This window comes from Bombina bombina, chromosome 5 (genome assembly GCF_027579735.1).
Source record: "Bombina bombina isolate aBomBom1 chromosome 5, aBomBom1.pri, whole genome shotgun sequence".
In the NCBI taxonomy this organism is placed as follows: domain Eukaryota; kingdom Metazoa; phylum Chordata; class Amphibia; order Anura; family Bombinatoridae; genus Bombina; species Bombina bombina.
This window is the reverse complement of record NC_069503.1, coordinates 225476382-225491247: the sequence shown is the minus strand read 5'-3', so window position 1 is coordinate 225491247 and position 14866 is coordinate 225476382. Positions and strand designations below refer to the sequence as shown.

The window sequence follows — 14866 nt, the reverse complement described above, 5'->3', positions numbered from 1 at the left end:
GGGCTACACCCTAGAACAAAGCAGCACAATCTTGTACTACTTTAAAAATAATAAACTCTTGATTAAAGCATTCTAACCAACACCTCACTTTACCTCTTCCTATCACTAACGTAGGCAAAGAGAATGACTGGAGTGGGAGGGAAGGGAGGAGCTATTTAACAGCTCTGCTGTGGTGCTCTTTGCCTCCTCCTGCTGACCAGGAGGTGAATATCCCATTAGTAATTAAGATGATCCGTGGACTCATCGTGTCTTAAAAAAGAAATAGGTAGAGGAGAACATATAAAGATAAGTTGAACTATGCAGATCAGTATGAAACTGCAAAGACAGACAGAACATAATCCCAGAAAGAGAATCACCCTCTTAACAGGACAACCTATTACACCCTCCTGCACAAAGGACAGGGCAACATCTTCCAGAGAAAGGAAACCTCACCTCTAAGGAAGCCAACCCACATCAAGTGGAAGGGTACAGACAAGGACGGCGCACAAGCTCAAAAGGCCAAACCGGATGTAGAGCCAAACAAAAATCTTCCAGGCGCCCCTGATGAACATGAAAAGAGGAACTCTCCACCAAAGGAAAGCACATGCCCTCAAGAACAAGGCAGGCCGCAAGGAGCCCAAGCACACAGAGCTCCTGGCCCAGCTGCTAGTAGCACAACTAGCAAGACCATAAGAATAGTCGATGTTCCTTGGAGAATAAGGGCTTCTGGACCCGACATAGAAATATAAAAATTTCATAAAGAAAGCCCGAGCCCCAGAATTGTGTACACAAACAATACCCCCGTACAGAAGTCCAAATTCAAGAGCAATAGGGCACGCCAGAACCAAGAGTCCAACAGGCTACAATACCAACACTTCCATAACCGAAGGGAAAACGTCAGGGACATAGTCACCCGAAGATGTAGTCAGTAAGGCTAGGCCTCATAATCTCCTCTGAGTACAAACCCCGAGAACAACATCCAGGGAAGGAGAATGCATAGCATCCCAACTCCAGAAACAACCGCTAGACATGGCTAGGATAAGAAAAACAGCCAATTAACCCAATACGAAAAGCAAACTCCCAGAAAAAAGAGTTTGCAAGGCCCTCCCATATGGCGGCTTCAACCGCAGAGGAGAAAAAAAGAACCCAGAACAGAAATCTCGACCCTAAGGAAGATTTCCCCCAAAAAAGGAACAAGTCCGAAAGCACTGGGAAGACAAGACCACCCAAAACGGCGACAAAGAGGTCCAAAACCTCCAATCCTCAACCCACTCGGGGAAGGAAAACACTCAAATCCTGAAGAATCGGACCTACGGAGTGTGACGGACTGAAACTCTACCGAGTCCCAAATGACCAGCTTGGAGTCGATGAGGGCTGAACCAGTCCCCATACACCACGGACCTGCAGTTCTTCTCAGAATGCTTAGTTAAAACTTGTAAAAACAAAATAATAAACAAAAGCAAACAGTAGTGCAAGCACCCAGCGCCAAAACCGGACCAGCCAGGCAGACAGGCGCCACAACACCAAATTTTAGGCCTTAAGCCATAAGGAGTCAAACCTCAGCCCTTACTTGAAATACACATCCCCAGGAAGGGGGATAAATGACAGAGGACTAACGCGACCACAGAACAACTTCCGTAGAAGTAACAAGTGCGATCATGAAATCGATAGTATCGATTCCAGAGAGAGTAAATCCCCGAAGGAATATAAAACAAAACATGAGCTTGTAAAATCAAATAAAGGACATCCTAACTGGAGTAAAAGAAGAAAAGACAACACTTAGGTTAATGCCCAATGACCACAGGCACACCCGCAGGACCAGCCCAACCGAACACTGCCCGACCAAGCTCAGATAGGAAAAGATACTCAAATCGGATTGTAAGAAGATTACTTCATCCCCTTATAATTAATTCTGAGAGCTATTCGGAGAGGAAGACCCAGGACCCCTATATCCATTAAGAATGGGATTCTCCAACAACGCCAGAATGTGCTGTAGCAGAACACAAAGGCGCACCAGTCTGTACCGAAAAGCACAGTACACCTCCGCCGGAGCCTCAGGACCAGTCGCTTCCCCGGAAAAGTGAACGGGCTATCCCATGCCTAGGGAACCCGGGTTGACAGAAAACGAACACAATCTTAAGCAATCATCTGGAAGCTGCAGATGTGCCAATGCCTTAAGAATTTGAATACAAGCCGCAACCTCCGGAGGGAACAAACCGCTGTCCAGGGAAGGATAAGCATAATCTGGGTCACCTGCACGTGTAGCAACAGTAAGTGGTAGGGAACTCACCACTCGAGGGACAGAACCCCCAGAGGCGGATGGCTCAGCGACCCCTTGATTCCCCGGTCCCGAGGAATTGGGAATACTAGAACGGCCATCGGAACATAACTGATTGTCATGTGTCATCTGGGCCAGTTCGTATTCATCACAAGAAAAAGAATCTGAATCAGAGACTACTTTAATCTCAACATCAGAATCCCCCATAGCTGGGAATGAATACAAAAAAATTGGACTAATAAGACAAATAAACCTAAACAGCACCTTACACCCCCAATGGTTGGGGCACTCACCACCTCCTAGCACCAGACACTAGCGGGACAGAATCTTTCCATCGCCACAAGGTCCAACATGACCACGCCCGATCCCAATGTAGGCCGTACAGTCCAAAAAAAAAGCGCGCCCAACTGTAAAGGCTGTTACACTACCAAGGCCGCTATGTTCCACAAGGCCTCAAGCCAAAGTAACACTACACATAAGCAGGTCGAATCACATAACAAAGATGATTTAAAAAAAAAAACCTGTTCAATAACCCCCCTTAGGAGATATTAACCGTTGATTCCAAGATACAAAAGGAGCCTCACTGAGACCCTGCGTTATAGTTAGTCCAACAAGGTGGTAGACTCTCGGGAAAATACTTCAGTAATACAATACATTCATGAGAAAGTAAAATGAAACAATCTTACTGGAATCTACACCGTGGAACAGGAACACGGCCCTTCAAGTGTGACAGATAGTAGCGTCGCCTCTGCCATGGACTTGAGAGAAGAAGCAGGTAGCGAAACTCGTTAACGCCGATTGCTTTTGGAGCTGTTAATACGAGTCGGGATGGTTTTGCAGAAAGACTCTCCCTGCATCTCTGGACTCTAACTTTCATCCATGCTCTCACTGAGAGGCTGAGAGGACTACTTAAAACTCCAGTCCCATGCCGAAGAGTACTACCCTCCATAAGAGACTATCGAAAACTTCTGACACTTCTCTGCCAACCTCCATGGACGAAAGGCAAAGAATGACTGGGGGATGAGGGGAGTGGGAGGAGTATTTGAGCCTCTGGCAGGGGTGTCTTTGCCTCCTCCTGGTGGCCAGGTTATTATTTCCCAAAATTAATGAATGCAGCTGTGGACTCTTTCCATTTATAAAGAAAAACAAAATTTATGCTTACCTGATAAATGTATTTATTTCTTGACACGGTGAATCCACTAATCATCATCAATTACTGTTGGGAATATCACTCCTGGCCAGCAGGAGGCGGCAAAGAGCACCACAGCAGAGCTGTTAAGTTATCACCTTCCTTTCCACAAACCCCAGTCATTCGAAAAAAGGAAAGGAAAGGAGAGAAAGGAAATAACACAAGGTGCATCGGTGCCTGAGGTTTATAAAAACAACCCTGTACGAAAAAAGGGAGGGCCGTGAACTCACTGTGTCAAGAAATAGATAAATTTATCAGGTAAGCATAAATTTTGTTTTCTTTCTAATGACAAGGTGAGTCCACGGATCATCATCAATTACTGTTGGGAATCAATATCCAAGCTAGAGGACACATGATATGGGAGAGCAAGACAGGAAACCTGAACAGAAGGTACCACTGCCAGAAGAACCTTTCTCCCAAAAGAAACCTCAGCCGAGGCAAAAGTATCGATTTTATAAAATTTGTTCAACATAGGCCTCATTCTTGGAGGCCCCAGAAAAGGACACCGCCCTGGCGGAACGAGTTGTAAATCTCACAAGAGGCTGCAGTCCAGCAGTCTCATCGCTACACAAAAAAAAATACTTCTTAACCAGAAAAAAAATAATAAAAAAATGGCAGTAGCCTTCTGACCTTAGCCTTATCAGGAAAGCAAACAAACAAGGCAGAAGACTGACGAAAGTCCTTGTAGCCTGCAAATAGAACTTAAAGGCTTGCACAAAGTCTAAATTGTGTAATAAACGTTTCTTATGAAAAGAAGGATTAGTACAGAGAGAAGGAAAAAACTATCTTCCTGATATATTCCAGTCTGAAACCGAACTAGGCACGGAGAATTGCCTCATCTGATTAAAAAAGAAGATAAGGAGAAACACACTGCAAGCTGAGAGTACAGTACAGAAGAACAGCAGCGAGAAACAACACCTTCCAATAACTGAATATCTACAGAATGCATAGGCTCAAACAGAGCCTGTTGTAAAGCATTAAGAACAAAGTTGAACTCCAGGTGGAGCAACTGATATAAACACAGGCCTGATTCTGACCAGAGCCTGACAAAAGATTATACCTCCGGCACGCCCGCCTGACACTTGTGCAGCAGATGGACAGATCAGAAATCTGACCCTTGAGGTACAGACAGAAAAGCACGGTTAATCACTTGAAAAGGTCTCAAGACGCTGCTCATCTTATCGACCCCGGAAAGGAAAGAAAGCTGAATGGCCCTCGCCGGGGTCAAACGTGCAACCCTTGGGATGCTACAGAGCTCAGCCACAGTGCCTTAGCATGCTGAGCTATCTGTCCAGCTCTTAATATCTTACGGTAAACCCCACTAGTCACAGGCTTACGAGCCTGAACCATGGACTCAATAACCGAATCGAAAATTCCACACTTGTTAAGCAGACAGCTTTAGAGAAACAATATTCGGATGAAGGAAGGGCCCCTGAGCACTTTCCTGCTTGATCCGAGTAGAAGACCAACACAGGGATTCCAACTCTCAACTGTCCGCTTGAAAGGTAAGCAAGGGAGACACCCAGCTACCCTGGCACCACGACGACTCACAAAAGTAGAGCAAACGGAGGAAACCGACAAGCCAACGTGAAGTTCCAAGGAACTGCTAGAGCATCTATCAGAAAGGCTTGAGGGTCTCTTGACCTCGAACCGCACTATGGGGACTCAGATCCCCCAATTGGTTGACAACCTGGATAACACTTCTCCGATGGAGTTCCCACTCCAGAATCTGTCGGCTCAGAATAATCACTCCCAATTGTCCCTGGGATGTGGATGGTAGATAAACAACCTCTATGAGCCTCTGCCCACAGAGCGATCCAAGTCACCTTTTTCAAAGCAAAGGAATTCCGGGATCCACTCTGGAGGAGGAAAGTCCGCCAAGGACAATTTTTCAAAGAGAAACCGCAATTGCCAACAGAGGATTGAAAATCATGTTTGTGAGGAGGGCTGACTCCTACCGATCCAGGGTCCCTGCGCCGTTAACGAGTCCCAGAACTACCCCCCAGCCCAGCAGGAAGGCGTCCGTGGACACATCACCCAGGAATGTCTCCAGAAGGCATGCCCTGAGACATATAACCTGAGAAACCACAACAGAGACTCTTGATGACTGATCTAGATCTATCCACTGAGACAGATCCAGGAAACTCCAAACTGTGGAAATTAGCTAAAGTCCTACTGAGAGGAAAATTCAACTGCAGCTAAATCTTAACTCCCACCCAACCGGGTGTAAGATAACTATCTACTGGACCACTACAACCTGCTGGTGGCCAGACAGAAAGGAGAACAGGAAAAAATCCTTGATTTCTTAGATATAGAATCTACAAAAGGTCCCCAGCAAACCATCCTAAAAGATGTAGCTAGGGGAATCATACCATTTCCCATCCACGGGAAAGAAATTGGACCAGACCTCGAGAAAAAAAAAAAAAAAAAAAGTCTACTTGACAGATGGATGACACCTGAACCAATATTGTCCAGTACAACACCCTTGCACTATCCCAGGAACTAAAAACCTTCTTGGATGTGAAAAACTCAGAAACTTGAGAAGATTCCGACTCATGGGCACAGAAAAAAACAAACAAACAAAAAAAAAACCATCTTTCTGGTCTATGTTCTTATGAACAGAACCTCTAGAACCAAGGAGAATGGACACGACTTCGGTCAGAATCCTAAAAAAAAAAATTTTAGGAAAATTCATAGATCCCATTTCCAGCAGAAACTGGAACTCAAACGGCTCAGGCAGGAAGTCTCGAACCCAGTTCAAGGAATGTAACTCAAAAAACCCATAATGCAGATACCTTAGAAGGAGAAATCTGCTTCTTGGAGAAATCTGAGAATAGGCTCAAAACGCCAAGACTGACCCTGCAGAGAAAGGGAAAAAAAAAAAAAAAAAAACTTTCCTCTGGTCATACTCTCTAGACGAATAGTAGAAAAACCCTTTAAACCCTTAAGGTTCAGGGAAAAATTCAACCAAACCCAAACAAGGACCATCCTTGAAAGGAAAATTCCAGAAGCATGGATTTAGAGGAAGCATTTGAAACTGCAATCGCAGAACTAAAAAGCCTAGGCTGTACCACCAAGCCACAGGTAGGCTTCTCAGCTGCTCCATATAGATTTTCAGGCCCAAGCCCGTAAGGATAGAACAGCAAGTCTGATAAGACAAGGCTTTAATTGAACCATTAACCTCCAGCTTTTTACTCAAGGATCCGCAAAGGAGTAACTACCCTACCTGAGGATCAAGGGCTGAGTCATATTAGAAAATAAACCCATTTATCCTGGGACGAACAGCTATATTCCCCAGGGATCGAAGTTCTCCTAGCCAGAGCAGGAATGGTCCCTACTACTTAAAGGAACTGTGCTTGACTTCCAAGACTAACCAAGCCCGACCCTGCTTAGCTTCCCAGATCGGACGAGATGGGGCCCATTCAGGGCAGAGAGGCCGAAGGCTCCTCCATTCCAGAGAAAAATCTCCCAGCACGGTCTGTGACAAGGAAAAAATAAAACTTCCACAGAGTAATCTCAGTATATATAACGTTTACTAGGTTCTTAGGATTGACAACCCCAACCTAACGGAGTCGTTCCATCGTAGCCAAACCTCCTTAAACAATACACAAAGGTGTTAAAGTGAATGGCAATTTTGATGGTAAATTGCCCGTTTTTTAAAAATTTGATTAAAAACGGGGGCAGTTTAATTCATCAAAATTTACATTTCATTCATGTTGAGAAAAAAAAACTTACCTTTTAATCTTGACAGCAGCCCCAGCTTTCTCCGGTCGTTGCAAGCCATTTGTGACGCCGGAAATGATGGATAGGTCAACCTCCAATCACGGCTCCCCTGTTAATGTTTGCTATGTAAGGACATTACACTGGTCACATGAAGTTCAACATGGCACCTCATGGCAAAGAACTCTGAGGATCTGAAAAAAAGAATTGTTGCTCTACATAAAGATGGCCTAGGCTATAAGAAGATTGCCAAGACCCTGAAAATGAGCTGCAGCATGGTGGGCAAGACCATACAGCGGTTTCACAAGACAGGTTCCACTCAGAACAGGCCTCGCCATGGTCGACCAAAGAAGTTAAGGGCACGTGCTGAGCATCATATCCTCAGGTTTTCTTTGGGAAATAGACGTATGAGTGCTGCTGCCAGCATTGCAGCAGAGGTTATAGCGGTGGGGGGGTCAGCCTGTCAGAGCTCAGACTATATGCCGCACACTGCATCAAATTGGTCTGCATGGCTGTCGTCCCAGAAGGAAGCCTCTTCTAAAGATGATGCACAAGAAAGCATGCAAACAGTTTGCTGAAGACAAGCAGACTAAGGACATGGATTACTGGAACCATGACCTGTGGTCCGATGAGACCAAGATAAACTTACTTGGTTTAGATGGTGTCAAGCGTGTATGGCGGCAACCAGGTGAGGAGTACAAAGACAAGTGTGTCTTGCCTACAGTCTAGCATGGTGGTGGGAGTGTCATGGTCTGGGCTTGCATGAGTGCTGCCGGCACTGGGGAGCTAAAGTTATTGAGTGAAACATGAATGCCAAAATGTACTGTGACATACTGAAGCAGAGCATGATACCCTCCCTTCGGAGACTGGGCGGCAGGGCAGTATTCCAACATGATAATGACCCCAAACACCTCCAAGACATCCACTGCCTTGCTAAAGAAGCTGAGGGTAAAGGTGATGGACTAGCCAAGCATGTCTCCAGACCTAAACCCTATTGAGCATCTGTGGGGCATCATCAAACGGAAGGTGGGGAAGCACAAAGTCTCTAACATCAACCAGCTCCATGATGTCGTCATGGAGGAGTGGAAGAGGACTCCAGTGGGAACCTGTGAAGCCCTTGTGAATTCAATGCCCAGGAGGATTAAGGTAGTGCTGGAAAATAATGGTGGCCACACAAAATATTGACACTTTAAGCCCAATTTGGACATTTCCACTTGGGGGTGTACTCACTTTTGTTGTCAACAGTTTAGACATTAATGGCTGTGTGTTGAGTTATTTTGAGGGGACAGCAAATTTGCACTGTTATATAGGCTGTACACTCACTACCTTACAATGTAATAAAGTGTCATTTCTTCAGTGCTGTCAAATGAAAAGATATAATAAAATATTTACAAAAATGTGAGGGGTGTACTCACTTTTGTGAGATACTGTGTGTGTGTGTGTATGTATATATATATATATATATATATATATATATATATATATATATATATATATATATATATATATATATATATATATAGTGAAACCATTATTTTAAAAGAAAAAGGATAAAAAATAAAACAAAACAAAAACAACACATTATTTACCAGAAAGTCTTACCTTGCTAGCTTTAATCTCTATTGTATCCTGATGTTTAAATTGATTATTTGAGATAGGGATAACAGGGATGGTATAGGTGGGCTTTAATAGTTGTCGCTGTGCCATAACCTCTGACACAATCTCTCCACTATAATCCCCTAAATTATACCTGCAAATCAAAAGGAAGAACAATTATACCGCATATACCTGAATAGGTAAACATTCTAAAGGCTACATGTGTTATGCTTATTGTGTTGAAGGGCTAAACTGCTTCAGCAGGTGTTTGCAATTACTAGTGGTATTATAACACATTTTGGCACTGAAATATCTATGTGAAATGCTGCCATAATGTGTTTATTACACAGCAAAAGTTGAACGTGCAATACTGCTATCTATTTGTAAGTAGTATGTTCTATGCTGCTTCAAGGACTAGTTAAATGGTATTATGTTTCTGTACATAATAAACTAGCTGCTAAATCCAATTTTTTTTTCTCACCACCAGTGAGAAGGATTGTAGGTAATATTCTAGTTTTGGTGTGGGAAATATATACACACACATTTTATTTATATATATGTGTGTGTGTGTGTGTGTGTGTGTATATATATATATATATACACACATATATATATATATATATATATATATATATATATATATATATATATATATATATATATATATATATATATATATATATATATATATATATATATATATACACATACTGATATACACGGTATTAAAGTCATCCCACTGACTGTTGAGAGTATGAAGGCGTGCTGAGCACTTAAAGAGCCTTCGGTCAAGAAGGGGTGAGAGAGAGAAAAAACACCGGGTATATCAGTCTGGATCCGGCTTATCAACAACCACGCTAGGTGAAACGAGCAGGTATAAAGTAGCTGCACCCCGACTGCCAACGGAACAGGTAATATGGAAGCTTTGTTGTTTTATGCTGGCTGGTGACACTGAACGCATAAAGAAATACTTCTATTGAATCAAGAAGCTAATACTTTTGTGAACTAGCTGAAAATACGGCATTCGAAAAGTTAATTACCTGTGTGAACTGTTTTGACATAGTGCGGTGCCTGCATTAACATTTCATCTCATTTGGATTACAATGATGCTTGTTGATATACGGCATTGTTTGAATTTTCACTATTCCGGATTATAACAGACTGATCTTAAGACTCTCTATGGTCTATTTGTCAACCCGGGTTATCATACAAATAATAATCATAATGGGGGATGTCATTATGCTATGTTGCTCCAAATATATAAACAGATTTAATTATTAACGTATTATAGTGTGTGTGTTATTTGTTCTATGACATCATTTAGGTGAAGTAACATATATGAATGTGATATAGTCTGCTGCTGGACTTATAAGGGTTCTTTATTTCTCCTGTTGTATATTATTAAATGAACCCTTACCGTGCACTACATAGAAAGTGTATCCCCATAAGGGGAACACTTATTTTTCTGTGCATTAGACTCTCTTATTAATTATACATACAACACCTAAATTTCTTGCGGGCAAGTAAAATTTTTAATTTACCAGCCCGAGCGGCGACCTGACATTTTAATCAGGATAAAAGAAGCAATAATAAAAAAATGTCAAATTGCCTTTCACATATGCGCACACACAGGAAAGGAGGGTAGAAAGGGGAGGTTCATTCTGATAAATGCATTCAAAGACCTCCCCTTACCTCCATGGCTCTTGGTCTCTTCCTTGTCAGTAGCTACTTCCCACCTCTAAAGTTGTCTACGCGGGAAGACATCCTGCTAGAGCAGTGAGTAATTCTTCTCTGTGTATGAATGAAGTATGGCTTAAAGGGACAGTTTACTCAAAAATTTTCTCCCCTTTAATTTGTTCCCAATGATTCACTTTACCTGCTGGAGTGTATTAAATTGTTTACAAGTAGCTCCTTTACCCTTATATTGGCATTTGAAATTGTTAATTTAGCATGTGGTATCCCCACCTATTCTGAAAGTTTGTGGCCGCAGGTCCAAGCCATAGATAAGCTTTGTAAACACAGCCAGCAGAAGAAATTACACTCCCAGTGTGATAAAGCAGAGATATGGTAATAAAATGTTGATTTTCCATTGTTCTCTCAAAGTATTGGTGATTGTTTTAAGGACAGATATAAGATAGAGAAGCAGGTATATGTGCACAATGTGATACAGTAATGAGATCTGATTATACCTACAAGCTCAACCTATTTTATTAGGCTGTGGCTTCAAAACACAAAATCAGAGCTTTAATATACAGAAATAAACCTTAAAAAGCTAAATTTTCATACATTTTTTACTCTGCAGTTGGTAAAAAAAACCCACAATTTATGCTTACCTGATAAATTTATTTCCCTTGTGGTGTATCCAGTCCACGGATCATCCATTACTTGTGGGATATTCTCATACCCAACAGGAAGTTGCAAGAGGACAACCACAGCAGAGCTGTAATATAGCTCCTCCCCTAACTGTCATAGCCAGTCATTCGACCGAAAACAAGCCGAGAAAGGAGGAACCATAGGGTGTAGTGGTTACTGTAGTTTAAATTTAAAAATTTCCTGCCTTAAAATGACAGGGCGGGCCGTGGACTGGATACACCACAAGAGAAATAAATTTATCAGGTAAGCATAAATTGTGTTTTCTCTTGTAAGGTGTATCCAGTCCACGGATCATTCATTACTTGTGGGATACCAATACCAAAGCTAAAGTACACGGATGAAGGGAGGGACAAGGCAGGAACCACTGCCTGTAAAACCTTTCTCCCAAATATAGCCTCCGAAGAAGCAAAAGTATCAAATTTGTAAAATTTTGAAAAAGTATGAAGCGAAGACCAAGTCGCCGCCTTGCAAATCTGTTCAACAGAAGCCTCATTTTTAAAGGCCCAAGTGGAAGCCACAGCTCTAGTGGAATGAGCTGTAATCCTTTCAGGAGGCTGCTGTCCAGCAGTCTCATAGGCTAAGCGGATTAAGCTTCTTAACCAAAAAGAAAAAGAGGTTTCCGAAGCCTTTTGACCTCTCCTCTGTCCAGAGTAGACAACAAACAAAGCAGATGTTTGACAAAATCTTTAGTAGCTTGTAAGTAAAACTTTAAAGCACAGACCACGTCCAGATTGTGTAACACAAGGATGGAACCACAATCTCTTGATTGATATTCTTGTTAGATACCACCTTAGGTAAGAACCCAGGTTTGGTACGCAGGACTACCTTATCTGTATGAAAAATCAGATAAGGAGAATCACATTGTAAGGCAGATAGCTCAGAGACTCTACGAGCCAAGGAAATAGCTACCCAAAAAAAAAAAAAAAAAAAAAAAAAGAACTTTCCAAGATAAAAGTTTGATATCTATGGAATGAAGAGGTTCAAACGGAACTCCTTGAAGAACCTTAAGAACCAAGTTTAAGCTCCATGGTGGAGCAACAGGTATAAACACAGGCTTGATTCAAACTAAAGCCTGACAAAATGCCTGAACGTCTGGAACATCTGCCAGACGCTAGTGCAAAAGAATAGACAGAGCAAAAATCTGTCCCTTTAAGAAATTAGCTGACAATCCTTTTTCCAAACCTTCTTGGAGAAAAGATAAAATCCTAGGAATCCTGACCTTACTCCATGAGTAACCCTTGGATTCCCACCAATAAAGATATCTACGCCATACCTTATGGTAAATTTTCCTGGTGACAGGCTTTCGTGCCTGTATTAAGGTATCAATAACTGACTCGGAGAAGCCACGCTTTGATAAAATCAAGCATTCAATCTCCAGGCAGTCAGCCTCAGAGAAATTAGATTTGGATGGTTGAAAGGACCCTGAAGTAGAAGGTCCTGTCTCAGAGGCAGAGACCATCGTGGAAAGGATGACATGTCCACTAGATCTGCATACCAGGTCCTGTGTGGCCACGCAGGTGCTATCAGAATCACCGATGCTCTCTCCTACTTGATCTTGGCAATCAGTCGAGGGAGCAGAGGAAACGGTGGAAACACATAAGCCAGGTTGAAAGACCAGGGCGCTGCTAGAGTATCTATCAGTGTCGCCCTGGGATCCCTGGACCTGGATCCGTAACACGGAAGCTTGGCGTTCTGGTGAGACACCATGAGATCCAGTTCTGGTTTGCCCCAATGGAGAATCAGTTGTGCAAATACCTCCGGATGGAGTTCCCACTCTCCCGGATGAAAAGTCTGACGACTTAGAAAATCCGCCTCCCAGTGCTCTACACCTGGGATATGGATAGCTGATAGGTGGCAAGAGTGAATCTCTGCCCAGTGAATTATTTTTGAAACTTCTAACATCTCTAGGGAACTTCTTGTTCCCCCTCGATGGTTGATGTAAGCTACAGTCGTGATGTTGACCGACTGAAATCTGATGTACCTCAGAGTTGCTAACTGAGGCCAAACCTGAAGAGCCTTGAATATCGCTCTTAGTTCCAGAATATTTATTGGAAGGAGAGACTCCTCCTGAGTCCACGATCCCTGATCCTTCAGGGAGTTCCAGACTGCACCCCAACCTAGAAGGCTGGCATTTGTTGTTATAATAGTCCAATCTGGCCTGTGAAGGTCATACCTTTGGACAGATGGACCCGAGATAGCCACCAGGGAAGAGGATCCCTGGTCTCTTGGTCCAGATTCAGTTGAGGGGCCAAATCTGTGTAATCCCCGCTCCACTGACTGAGCCTGCATAGTTGCAGCGGTCTGAGATGTAAACGTGCAAACGGCACTATGTCCATTGCCGCTACCATTAAGCCGATTACTTCCATACACTGAGCCACCAAAGGGGGCGGAATGGAATGAAGAACCCGACAGGAATTTAGAAGCTTTGATAACCTGGACTCCGTCAAGGTAAATTTTCATTTCTACAGAATCAGAGTCCCTAGAAAGGAAACTCTTGTGAGTGGGGATAGAGAACACTTTTCCTCGTTCAATTTCCACCCATGCGACCTCAGAAATGCCAGTACTAAGTCCGTATGAGACTTGGCAATTTGGAAGTTTGACACCTGTATCAGGATGTCGTCTAAATAAGGGGCTACTGCTATGCCCCGCGGCCTTAGGACCGCCAAAAGCGACCCTAGAACCTTTGTAAAGATTCTTGGGGCTGTAGCTAATCCAAAGGGAAGAGCTACAACTGGTAATGCCTGTCTTGAAAGGCAAACCTGAGAAACCGATGATGATCTTTGTGTATCGGAATGTGAAGATAAGCATCCTTTAGATCCACTGTAGTCATATATTGACCCTCCTGGATCAGTGGTAGGATGGTACGAATAGTTTCCATCTTGAACGACGGAACTTTGAGGAATTTGTTTAAGATCTTTAGATCCAAAATCGGTCTGAAGGTTCCCTCTTTTTTGGGAACCACAAACAGATTTGAGTAAAAACCCTGTTCCTGTTCCTCCTTTGGAACTGGATGGATCACTCCCATAACTAGGAGGTCTCGTACACAGTGTAAGAATGCCTCACTCTTTATCTGGTTTGCAGATAATTGTGAAAGGTGAATTCTCCCTTTTGGTGGGGAAGCTTTGAAGTCCAGAAGATATCCCTGAGATATAATTTCCAACGCCCAGGGATCCTGAACATCTCTTGCCCTAGCTTAAGTGCTCTAAGTTTGCCAAGTATGTCATCCAATGGAGTCTCTACCTGTAAAGCCTCTTCCAGAGACTCAAACCAGTACGCCGCAGCAGCAGTGACAGGGGCAATGCATGCAATGGGCTGTAGGATAAAACCTTGTTGAATAAATATTTTCTTAAGGTAACCTTCTAATTTTTTATCCATTGGCTCTAAAAAAGCACAACTGTCCTCGACAGGGATAGTAGTACGCTTTGCTAGAGTAGAAACTGCTCCCTCCACCTTAGGGACTGTCTGCCATAAGTCCCGTGTGGTGGCATCTATTGGAAAACATTTTTCTAAAAATAGGAGGGGAAGAGAACGGCACACCTGGTCTATCCCATTCCTTATTAATAATTTCTGTAAACCTTTTAGGTATTGGAAAAACATCAGTACACACCGGCACTGCAAAGCATTTATCCAGTCTACACAATTTCTCTGGCACTGCAATGGTATCACAGTCATTCAGAGCAGCTAAAACCTCCCTAAGTAACACGCGGAGGTGTTCAAGCTTAAATTTAAAA

The 14866-nt window shown here is 43.0% G+C and overlaps 1 protein-coding gene across 2 annotated transcripts in view; it reads right to left on the bottom strand.

Moving 5' to 3' along the window:
* EPC1 (enhancer of polycomb homolog 1) overlaps positions 1 to 14866 on the bottom strand; it is a 623061-nt gene that overhangs the window by 314841 nt on the left and 293354 nt on the right. For both annotated transcript variants that reach the window (XM_053713859.1, XM_053713858.1), the window contains exon 6: positions 8769 to 8916. In XM_053713859.1, coding sequence (XP_053569834.1) covers positions 8769 to 8916 — 148 coding nt within the window. The remainder of the gene's footprint in view (positions 1 to 8768; positions 8917 to 14866) is intronic.